Source organism: Streptopelia decaocto, assembly GCF_964273445.1.
Source record: "Streptopelia decaocto genome assembly, chromosome: 22".
Taxonomy (NCBI): domain Eukaryota; kingdom Metazoa; phylum Chordata; class Aves; order Columbiformes; family Columbidae; genus Streptopelia; species Streptopelia decaocto.
Window position 1 is genome coordinate 1,569,950 of NC_138677.1, and position 12,259 is coordinate 1,582,208.

Genomic DNA, 12,259 nt, shown 5'->3' on the forward strand with positions numbered 1-12,259 from the left:
TAGCCCAATGGCCCATCAATTAGAGGCTGCAGAGCTCTGGTCTCCCTCCTTGTCTCCCTTTTAGCACCTTTTGTGCCCCACTGTACCTGTCCCCATGTACACACATAGGGTGGTACTGAGGTACCTGGGGCAGGGTGACTTCACCTCCACCAGCTGAAGGGGCAGGAGGGGTGTGACTCTCTGTTTATTGACAGGGCCCTTAACAGGACCCTGAGTCAATTGTCAGGGTCGTTAGCAGAGGAGGTGCCCAGAGTATCTGCAAAGCTTCTGGACCATGTTGTAATGCCCACAGCCAGATCTGACCAGACTATAAAACAGGGTTCCTGTCGATGGCCTCCTTTGGAGTGGGTCTCAGAGCATTGGGTCTGTGAACTGGAGGCCTCTCCTTAGACTGGGATGCTGTCTAAGGAGACTTCCTGGGATTGAGAATGCCTCACCTCCTCATTTGGGTGAGTGGTTATTTACTGGATATATCCTTGAATGAGTCCTTGCCTAACCCTGGCAAGTGATTATTTCTAGTGGGTACCGTGGAGTCAGAGGGCTCTGGTTTTGTTTCTTTTGAGTGTGTGCATGCATGCTGTGGATCCTCATTATTCTTATTTTGTTGTACCCCAGTAATGTCCTCAAGTGATATCCAAACCGGTATTTTCTGTTGTCAGAGTGCTAACTAATAGTATAAACCCTGTTTCTGGAAGGTTTATTGGCTGCACTTTTCTGGCTAGAATAAAGTCTGGTTTGGAACTTGTCATCCACCTAAAACCGACTTTGGGGTGCCTCTGTGACAGCCTCCTTCTCTTTCCCTTTGGCCCATGTCTCCTTTGCACGTATCCCCCACCCTCTCTCTTCCACGAAAGCTGAGCTTTCTTTATCACCTCAGAAGGCCTCATTGCAAACACCAGCCATCAGGGTTTACTGATGTGACATCAATCCATCAAGCACAGTATATTGGCCTGTCACCATGGCTGTCAACTTCCACCAAAGATGTTCTCCAGGTCCAGCTCTTTGCTTTCCAAAACGGATTGAGTATAATGAGACACGTGCAGAGAGGGGAAAAATAGACCCAGAAACACACACCCCAGAAATACAACCAGCAGCCGTTTTCTGTCAGGCAAAGAACAACAGAGACACGGCGGACTCCTCCCAGCAAACACTGGTGAGCTCTCAAAGCCAGAGGAGAGACATGAAGAGCAGAGCAACAGGTCAAATATTTGAACAGAAACTCTTGTCCAGTGCCTGACTGATTGGTCTTGCTTGCATGTTGAGACTTTCACTGATCCTCAGAGCAGGCCTAAGACAACATTTACCTTCCCTCAGTGTTTTGTTGTTTTTTGTTTGTTTGTTTGTTTTTTGTTTGTTTGGTTTGTATATGTATGTGTGTGTTTGTTAGTTTGTTGTTTTTATTTGTTTGTTTGTTTGTTTTGCAAGCAGGTAAAGACACAGAAGGTCACATCTCCTAACAAGAGCCCTGTTTTCCAACAGTGGTCATTGGTGCATGATGAGGGAAGAGTAAGAACTGGACAAGCAGCTGGGATACTTCTCCTGAATACTCACTGCTGTGTCCTGCTCAGTTTCAGCAGCTCTGGGGTGTTCCTGTGTCTGCTGTGGCAATGGACCCTCATGGCAAGGAAGGCCAACAGCAGCCTGGGCTGCAGTAGGAAGAGAGTCAACCAGCAGGACAAAGGACCTGATCCTCTCCACTCAATACTGCTGAGGTGACCTCTGAAGTGCTCACTCCACTTCTGGGCTCCCCAGTAGAAGAAAGATACTGCACTGTGATCAGCAGGGACTGGGGCATCTTTCCTATGAGGATACACTGAGAGGGCTGACAGTGTTCAGCCTGGGGAAGAGAGGGCTCAGGGGGTACATTGGCAATGTGTGTAAAAAGGTGATGGGAGGGAACAAAGAGAGTTTGTTCAATCAGGTGTGCTTGGGACTGCCCATCTCTGCCATGAGGAGGCTCTGTGGAGAGATCAACTACAGCTTTTTGCCCCTCCTGGGGAGCACAATCAGCCCTCAGCAAGGGACAACTGTCCATGGGCAACTTCTCCTGTCATTCGGAAGGGTCAGAAGGAAGGATCAGCATGTAGACTAAGTGGTCTGAGTCCATGTGGGGGTGCGGCAAGTGGTAATGTCAATATTGATGCAGATGCTCGGGCGGGGGAGCCGCCCCGGGGCTGGAGGGGGCGAGGCGGCTCCGGCGGACGGAGCGGCAGCGCCCCCTGGCGGGCCCGGCTGGGACTGTCTCCCCGCCCCCGCCACACCCGCCCGGCCCCGCCCGCGGCGGTTCGTGTCCGGCCGCAGCCCCGGCTCCTCTCCCCGTGTCTCCCACGGCGCAGTAATACACCGCCGCGTCCCCGCGCCGGGGCCGTTCGAGCCACAGGGCGCTGGACCGGCGGTCTGCCGCCACCGACAGCCAACCCGGCGGGTCCGACAGCGCTTTGGAGCCTTTAGTACCCCACACGAGGAGTTCGGGACCTCGGCCCGGGAGGAGACGGTACCAGAAGATGTAATCACGGATCTGTATGTTGGGGTGTGAGCAGTTGATGCTGATTTCAGTGCCCTCGGAGGTCTCTGCCGACGGCTCCTGCTGCACCTGGGCTCTGCCCGAAGCCACTGCCGGGGAGAAAAAGAAGAAAAATATACTCAAACCCTCAAAATTCCTCAAAACCTCAAAGCCCTGCCTGCTGCTTCCTGGAACAAATCCCACAGAAGCACTGAGGAAGAAAAAGAGATGATGAGAAGGGGTTCCAGAAGATGTGCACACACGAGTAATGCAAGTGTCCATAGTATTTGGTGGAGACATGAATGCATGGACGATAGGTGGAAGGGTGGAATCATTTAAGAAAATAAGTGGGTTAAAAGACTGATAAACACAAAGAAGCAAGGGGAAAGAATGACTGCATGAGTTATAGGAAAAGACACAGAGACAAAAAAGGAAACAGGGAGGACTGGAAAAAGAATAGAACGATGAGTTTTCTAGAGGGAATGTGGGACGGAGGGAGGGTGGCTTTGGGGCAGAAGTCTGTGAAGAAGCCAGAGGGGACGACAGCTTCGAGGGACCTGCGGGGACCACCCGAGGCTCAGCCCCGTCACCCACCCAGCCCCGCGCACCCAGGAGCACCGCGGCCAGTCCGGCCAGCCCTGCGCCCCGGCACCGCCGCATCCCGCCGCTCCTCCGGCCGCGCCTCGCTGCCCCCCGCCAGCCCCGGCTCTCCGCTCCGATCCTTCTCCTCTCTCCACCGCGAGCTCCGCCCAAGGGCTGAGTCCTGCGCCGGCGCCGCTCGGATTTTCGCCCGGGCTCACAGGGCTCCGGGGCTCTTCACGGCCACAACTTTGGCACCTGGGAAATGGACTCGCCCGTTCCTCCAGCAAGATGAAGCTCGCACAGCGCCAACTGCAGCCTGGGGAACAGCAGGGCCCTGACCCAGGAGACCAGCTTCCCAGAGCTGTCTCCGAGCTCAGGGGCTGGAAACAACAGCCACTGGTTTCCTGGGCTTTGCAGTGAGCAGGATGAGAGCCTCCCTTCAGCTGCCTCTGTGTAATCCCAGCACAATGCCTGAAAGTTGTGTGGCAGAGGGTGTGTGGGGACACATGTGCCCATGGCTCTGCAGGTGTCAGTGTGAGTAGGGGAGGAGGAGAAATACGGAGTCAGTATGTAGGGAAGAAGGGACCTTCAGAGGTCACCTAGATCATTCCTCTGCTCAGAACAGATCCCATTAGATTCTGTTGGTCAAAGTCACATTCAGTCCATTCTTGAGCACCTCTCAGGATAGAAATTGCACCAAGTCTGTCTCCTGGGCACTTACATGGGCGATGTGCATCTTCTTGTGTTCCTCCAAACAAGCAATTATAGAAGGCAAGAAATTCCTCCTAGACATCTCTCGTCCAAGATGAAGACACCCATTTCTCTCAGTGTCTCCTTGCATGTCACGTTCATCAGCTGCCTAACATGTACAGTGGCCTTGTTGAACTCACTTCCATATGTTGATACCCTTCCTTGAGCAGGGAGCCCCAGTGTGGCAGCAGTACTCCAGATATGATCTCAAATGGGCCAGATGGAAAGGGTCATTTTCTTGCACCTGCTGGCAAAACATTAACACAGCTCAGGACGCAGCTGGTCCTTTCGCTGCAAAGGCACACTGCTGTCTCATAGTCAGATGGGTCACCCTTAAAACCCCACATCCTTTGCTGTGGATCTGCTTCCCAGGCAGCCAGTTCTAGCCTACATGACTGCATGAACCAGCTGGTTACTCCCCCACATGCAAAACCTTGTCCTTGCTGGTTTTGGCATCCATGAGTTTCCAGTCAGCCCACTTCTTCAGACTGTTCAGGTCCTTTGACCAGGAGCCATGCCCAACCGTTATGGCCCATTTCCCTTGCTGGGTGTTATGCACAGACTCTCTCAGAGTGCCCCACTTTCCCTGACTCATGGCATTACTTAAAGCATCAAACAGTATTGGTTCTACTACTGGATCCCTACTACTACAGCCCACCAATAAGTGTTGGGCAGCTGAGCTTTGCACTGAGGTCATAACCATCTGAGCCTGTTAGTCCAGGCAATTTTCTCCACACCTTATCATCCTTTCACTGCACCCATTCATCTCATACTTGGTCATGAAAGAAGTAAGAGAGAAAGTATCAAAGGTCTTGCTAAGCTCCAGGTACAGATATCCCTGCCCTTTCCGTGTCCACAGTGCCTGTTACCTCATGAGAAAGCAATGGGTTTGGCCCATTGTCCTCAGCTCAAAGCAGCTTCATGGAGAGGGCAAATCAGCCCTGGCTGAGCTCTCCCAGCAGAGCTCCCTGGCATTGATCTCACTGAGGTCACTGAAGGGAAGGCAGAAAGGCCTCAACTGAGCTCCAGCTGACAGACAGTCAGGAGTGGAGGCTTCAAAGAAGTGCTTGCTGGGAACAGTCCTTGTTAGAAAGAGGGACAACAGCTGTGTTTTGGGGACGTTTTCTTGAATTTCATGTTCCTTCCCTCCCATGAGCAGTTCACAGAATCACAGAATCACAGAATGTCAGGGATTGGAAGAGACCTTCAAAGCTCATCCAGCCCAATCCCCCTGCTGGAGCAGGAACACTTAGATGAGGTTACAGAGGAATGTGTCCAGGCAGGTTTTGAATGTCTCCAGAGTAGGAGGCTCCACAACCCCCCTGGGTAGCCTGTTCTAGTGTTCTCTTACCCTCACTGAGAAGAAGTCTCTTCTCAAATTTAAGTGGAACCTCTTGTGTTCCAGTTTGAACCCATTACCCCTTGTCCTACCATTGGCTGTCACCGAGAAGAGCCTGGCTCCATCCTCCTGGTACTCACCCTTTATATATTTGTAAACATTTATAAGGTCACCCCTCAGTCTCCTCTTCTCTAAGCTAAAGAGCCCCAGCTCCCCCAGCCTTTCCTCATAAGGGAGGTGCTCCACTCCCTTACTTAATCATCTCTGTGGCTCTGCGCTGGACTCTCTCCAGCAGTTCCCTGTCCTTCTGGAACTGGGGGGCCCAGAACTGGACACAATATTCCAGGTGTGGTGTCACCAGGGCAGAGTAGAGGGGAAGGAGAACCTCTCTCGACCTACTAACCACCCCCCTTCTAATACACCCCAGGATGCCAATGGCCTTCTGGGCCAAAAGGGCCCAGTGCTGCCTCATGGTCATCCTGCCGTCCATCAGGACCCCCAGGTCCCTTTCCCCTACACTGCTCTCTAATAGGTCATTCCCCAACTTACACTGGAACCTGGGGTTGTTCCTACCCGGATGCAATACTCTACACTTGCCCTTGTTATATTTCATTAAATTTTTCCCTGCCCACCTCTCCAGCCTGTCCAGGTCTCTGGATGGCAGCACAGCTTCCAGTGTCAGCCACTCCTCCCAGCTTGGTGTCATCACAAACTTGCTGATAGTGCACTCAATTCCCTCATCCAAATCATTGATGAATATATTGAATAATACAGGCCCCAGTACTGACCCCTGAGGCACTGCACTAGATACAGGTCACAACTGGACTCTGCCCCTCAGCCTTCCTCCTTGCCCACAAAGCAAACCCCTCCTTTTGAACTTTCTAATACTGGGGAGAGCAGCTGTTTCCTGGCCTGGAGATGCCGGGAGGGGAGACTGCCAGACCTGCTGAGACAAATCCAGTGTTGTTACACTGAATTAAACCAAGGATTCAAACTGGACTGAAATCATCCTTGTTGTGAGCTGAAATCAACAGCAGGGAAGCGAGAGCTTTGGACGGGCAGGAGAAGGAGGGCTCAGGAGACAGGGGCTGCATCTCTCTTCCCTGGGCAGATCTCTGGCAGGCTGGTGCAAACATCACTCAGCTGCACGTCAGCTCCTTCAGGCCCTGGGAACCTGCTGCTCTGTGGTGCTCATGGTCAGAGCAGTAGAGAGTGTCTCTGCAATGAACCGCACTTTTTCTTGTGATCATTGACAGACAAGGACATACATACCTAGACTCATGCACAACAGTGTGTAATTATACACAAACTAGTAATCTCATGTCCATCTGCACAAACCTGGCTGCTTCCAAGCTCACACAGGAAAAGAACACACATAGCAGCACCATGAACCATCATGTTAGGAGAAGTTCATGGACTCTGCTGATGATTCCTGAGGACTGGGCAGTGTTAGGCAGGATGGTGTCAAATTCAAGCAACACAACACTCACAAAAAACATCAGGGTGAGCTGAGAAGTTAAGGAAAGATGAGGACTTGTCACATCCTCATGCATGGGAGCCCAAGGGCATGCAGTCGATTATGGTTGCAGCTTTTCCTGAGACTGGTATATCAAAGAACAGAGAGTGACCCAGAATGACATCATTTGCCTTGTCTTACACCCATCCAGCCCCTGAACTGAGTCTTCTGTCTGCACCTCTGCATTCCTGCCTGAGAAATCCTGGGGCCTTTAATCCCAGAGATCAGACAAAGCCTTCATTGGAGGATGATCATGGCACAAACCTGGAAATGAAAAGGCAGCAGTGTTGGAAGCTAAAGCACAGCCCATGTGTTTGCATTCAAGATGAGCTTGTCCAAAAATTGTTACCTCTGCCAAGGGTGCCTCTGGTCCTGCGGCAATGAAGGGTGGGTATAAAAGGCAGCCCAAGTCCCTGCTCTCTCATCCACTTCTCTTGCCTCCTTCTTTCTGGGAACCAGGTAAGTCTGAAGTTCCTTCTGATTCTCTTCCAGCTTGACATCTGTTACTGATGGACATCTCTGTTCATATGGGCTATGTCCTTTCCTCAGCTTTGCATCTCCTTATCATGGGAGAAGGAAGGGGTGAGAAGTTCTGCTTAGAGAGAGGCTGGGAGGCTGCAGAGGGGGGATTTGGTTTTTCACTAAAAGAGAGCCAACCTGTGCTGTGAGGCTCCTTGTAGGGCAGTGAAGGTTGTGCGCCTCCTGGCATGTCTTCAAGCTCCCCACTCAGTAATGGCTTTGGCTGCTTTTTGAGAGGGTAATGAGGCTGCTTTTTATGTGCTTTTATGCCCTGCCTTCTCCCTGCCCTCTCTCCCAGGTGAACCTCCGCTCTCAAGACATGTCCTGCTATGACCAGTGCCTGCCCTGCCAGCCGTGTGGCCCGACCCCACTGGCCAACAGCTGCAATGAGCCCTGTGTCAGGCAGTGCCAGGACTCCAGAGTTGTCATTGAGCCCTCGCCTGTGGTGGTGACCCTGCCCGGCCCCATCCTCAGCTCTTTCCCACAGAACACTGTTGTGGGCTCCTCCACCTCTGCTGCCGTTGGCAGAATCCTCAGCTGTGATGGAGTGCCCATCAACTCTGGCTGCTGTGACCTGTCTGGCATTTCCGGCCGCTACTTTGGCAGAAGGTACCTGCGCTGATAAAGACTCTGGGAAAGGCCCAGGGAGACACCTTGAGGAACTTAAAACATGGTCCTGGGCAAAGGATAAAGATGTTGGATGTGTTTTCAATAGAGCTGAATGGCTTTGTGTTTCTTTCCTTTTTTTCTTTGTTTGCTTTGTTCCCCTTGGCCACAATGTTCCGCCAGGTCCAGCCTGGTGGGGATCAGCTGTCTTCTCTCCCTCTATGGGGCAGGCAGATGAACATCATGCACAAACTTCTTCATGACCAAGGACAGCAGACTTTTGGATTCCTCTTTGGATTCCTGCACTGCTGTCCTCCACTTGCAGTGACTTTGTTTCCCTCTTTTGACTCATTAAAGTTCTACTGCATTCAAGCCTGGCTTCCATGTGGTCCTTCCCTCTGTGGAAAATTCCCAAGCTGCTGAAGGAGAAGGGTGTTACTCTGGGGTTGAAGGGGGTGAAGGCACAAGAGGATCCTTCTCCATTGACAGAGGATTGGGAGGTTGCGACACTCTCCAGTGGCTCCTCTTTTGGGCACCATCCTTTAGAGCTGAGGAAGTCTTTCCTGGCTGCTCTGCTACCAGTGACCATCAGGCCTTGCCTTGCTGTGTCTCTGCCCACATATGCCCAGAAATGCAGGAGACCTGAGGGGTCAATAGCCCCCTTATATCTTGAGAAAGGATGTTCCTTTTGCCATGGAAAGAGGTGCAGTTGAGTGACAGGGTGTGGATGTGTGGCTCTGGAAGATGATTTGCTTTGCAGAATGGGGAGAGCAGTAAAGCTGCTGGAAAGAAAAGCAGAGGCTGGAAATTGCAGATAAGGATGTGGGAGCTGATGGCATCCAGCACAGAAATGTGGACAATGAAATGGTGCATTTCTGAGGGAGATCAAATTTCTCTGACACAGAGTATGCAGGAGAACATGAAGATGAGCAGACACAAGGATAGTGGGGGCACATGGTGACACAGGGAATTGACAATTAAATAATTAACACTTAAAGAACTAACACTTGACACTTAAAGAACTAACCCTACCCCATATCACTAAAGAGCCAACAGAGAGCTAACCCTTTAACCCACATAGCCTTGCTTAGCTTTGTGTAACTTATTGTATGAGAAACAGGACTTCACTGATGCCTTGCAAAGATAATAATCCTTAGGTGCATCCTTGGTGAATCCTTGGGTGAACTAGATAACAAACGTGGGCACAGGACAGGAGATACACCAGTTTTAACCAGCTCAGCAGTCTGAGTCCCAACCAACTCATTGCACTGGACCAAAGGTCCCGTGTACAGAGAAGAGGAGTCAGGTTCACGATCACTGTGCAGCTGCAACCAAGAGGAGCCGGAGGTGTAGACTATGGAAATAGTCTCCCAGAAATCATTGTAATAAGAACCACCTTCTCGGAGACAGGTTATGAATATGTATAGGCGTTCCTAAAAACTTTCATGAATATGTAACACTTTACTGTATTTAATCAAGCTCACAGCTACTGTAATACACACACATCTTGGGTGAAGTTATTCCCTGTGTGTGTCCAACATCGTAAATACATACCTTACAATCTAACGGGTTGTAAGGTCATTTTCGTGCCTCAGTCACAAGAGAGCTGCAGGTGGGCTCAGAGCTCTTGGTCATTTCATTACTCCCTCCAGAGGTTTTGTGCTCAGGATCTGGCTGCCATTCTGGGTGGAGAGGGTGCTTTTACATGTAAATCTCAGCCTCTTTGTTTGGTGGAAATGTCTCTCGGCAGCCACTACAGTCTCATATATATATATATATATTTTTTTTTTTCTACTGTACAGGTGGAAAGATGGAAATCTGTACACTCATGTCCTTCATGCAAAGGGAATTAAGGCTCATGAAGCATATATCTCAGAATGACTGAAAGCCAAAAGCTTCACAAGGGCATTTCACTTGCATGTCTGAAATCACAGTATCACAGTATCACAGTATGTTTGGGATTGGAAGGGACCTCAAAAGATCATCTAGTCCAATCCCCCTGCTGGAGCAGGAACACCTAGGTGAGGTCGCACAGGAACATGTCCAGGCGGGTTTTGAACGTCTCCAGAGAAGGAGACTCCACAACCCCCCTGGGCAGCCTGTTCCAGTGCTCTGTCACCCTCACTGAGAAGAAGTTTCTTCTCAAATTTAAGTGGAACCTCTTGTGTTCCAGCTTGATCCCATTACCCCTTGTCTTATCATTGTTTGCCACTGAGAAGAGTCTGGCTCCATCCTCATGGCACTCACCCTTTATATATTTATAAACATTAATAAGGTCCCCCCTTAGTCTCCTCTTCTCCAAACTAAAGAGACCCAGCTCCCTCAGCCTTTCTTCATAAGGGAGGTGCTCCACTCCCTTAATCATCTTCGTTGCCCTACGCTGGACCCTCTCCAGCAGTTCCCTGTCCTTCTTGAACTGAGGGGCCCAGAACTGGACACAATATTCCAGATGTGGTCTCACCAGGGCAGAGTAGAGGGGAAGGAGGACCTCTCTCGATCTACTAACTACCCCCCTTCTAATACACCCCAGGATGCCATTGGCCTTCCTGGCCACAAGGGCACAGTGCTGGCTCATGGTCATCCTGTTGTCCACCAGGACCCCCAGGTCCCTTTCCCCTACACTGCTCTCTAATATGTAATCTCCCAACCTATACTGGAACCTGGGGTTGTTCCTGCCCAGATGCAGGACTCTACACTTGTCCTTGTTAAATTTCATCAGGTTATTCCCTGCCCAGCTCTCCAGCCTGTCCAGGTCCCGCTGGATGGCAGCACAGCCCTCCGGCGTGTCAGCCACTCCTCCTAGCTTGGTGTCATCAGCAAACTTGCTGATAGTACACTCAATTCCCTCGTCCAAGTCGTTAATGAATATATTGAATAATATTGGCCCCAGCACTGACCCTTGGGGCACTCCACTAGATACTGGCCTCCAACTAGACTCCGCACCATTGACTACCACTCTCTGGCTTCTCTCCCTAAGCCAGTTTGCAACCCACCTCACTACTCTATTGTCTAGACCACACCTCCTCAACTTAGCTGTGAGGATGCTGTGGGAGACTGTGTCAAAGGCTTTACTGAAGTCAAGGTAGACAACATCCACCGCTCTGCCACCATCCATCCACCTTGTTACATTCTCATAAAAGGCTATGAGGTTGGTCAAGCATGACCTACCCTTGGTAAAGCCATGCTGACTGCCCCTAATAACCCTCTTATCCTTGATATGCCTTGAGATGGCACCAAGGACAAGCTGTTCCATTACTTTCCCAGGGACAGAGGTGAGGCTGACCGGTCTATAATTACCCGGGTCCTCCTTCTTGCCCTTTTTGAAGACTGGAGTGACATTTGCTTTCCTCCAATCCTCGGGCACCTCTCCCGTTTCCCAAGACTTGGCAAAGATGATGGAGAGCGGTCCAGCAATGACTTCAGCCAGCTCCCTCAGCACCCGCGGATGCATCCCATCTGGACCCATGGATTTATGAATGTCCAGACTATTTAATTGCTCCCTAACCCAGTCCTCATCGACTAAAGCAAACTCCTCCATTGACCTGGCTTCATCCGGGGTCTCAGGGATACAGGGCTCCCCAGGACAGCCTCCGGCAGAGTAGACAGAGACAAAGAAGGCATTCAGTAATTCTGCCTTCTCTGTATCTTCTGCCACCAGGGCACCCACCCCATTCATCAGTGGGCCTACATTGCCTCTGGTGTTAGTTTTATCTGCTATGTATTTGAAAAAGTTCTTTTTGCTGTCCTTGACCCCTCTCGCCAGCTGTAATTCTAAGGAGGCCTTGGCTATCCTAGCTGCCTTCCTATATCCTCTAACAGCAGTCTTATATTCCTCCCAAGTGGCCAGCCCCTGCTTCCATGACCTGTAAACTCTCCTCTTCTGCTTGAGCATACCCAACAGCTCCCTATTCAACCACGCAGGCCTCCTGGCTCCCTTCCTTGACTTCCTACGTGTGGGGATGCTCTGATCCTGAGCGTGGAAGAAGCAATCTCTGAATGCCACCCAGCTATCTTGGGCCCCTTTTCCTTCAAGCAGTCTTGCCCATGGGATTTCCCCCAGCAATTGCTTGAAAAGGCCAAAGTTAGCCCTGCTGAAGTCCAGGGTTGCAATTCTACTTGCTATTCTGTTCCTGCCACATGAGATGCTGAACTCCACCATCTCGTGGTCACTGCAACCCAGGCAGCCCTCAACCTTTACTGCTTCGACCAGACCCTCCTTGTTAGTGAGGATGAGATCCAGCAGTGCACCTCTCCTAGTCGGCTCCTCCACCATCTGCATGAGGAAGTTATCATCAATGCACTGGAGGAACCTCCTGGACTGTGGCTGGCTGGCTGAATGGTCCTTCCAGCAAACATCAGGGAAGTTAAAATCACCCACAACAACCATGGCCTGTGACTGTGAGGCCACTCTCAGCTGCCCATAGAAGGCCTCATCAACTTCCTC

At 51.0% G+C, this 12,259-nt stretch overlaps 1 protein-coding gene and 1 gene segment (V, D, J or C); one reads left to right on the forward strand and one right to left on the reverse strand.

Moving 5' to 3' along the window:
- Positions 1-1,391: 1,391 nt before the first annotated feature.
- LOC309449199 (T cell receptor alpha variable 4-like) lies at positions 1,392-3,213 on the reverse strand. The segment is given in 2 exons: positions 3,112-3,213; positions 1,392-2,613 (listed from the first exon to the last, which is right to left on the reverse strand).
- Positions 3,214-7,528: 4,315 nt separating this feature from the next.
- Positions 7,529-7,831, forward strand: LOC309449222 (feather keratin Cos2-3-like; the record flags this gene model as incomplete). The annotated part of the gene is made up of 1 exon (XM_082071187.1): positions 7,529-7,831. One exon carries the CDS (start codon positions 7,529-7,531, stop codon positions 7,829-7,831), a length of 303 nt encoding a protein of 100 aa, XP_081927313.1.
- Positions 7,832-12,259: the final 4,428 nt, after the last annotated feature.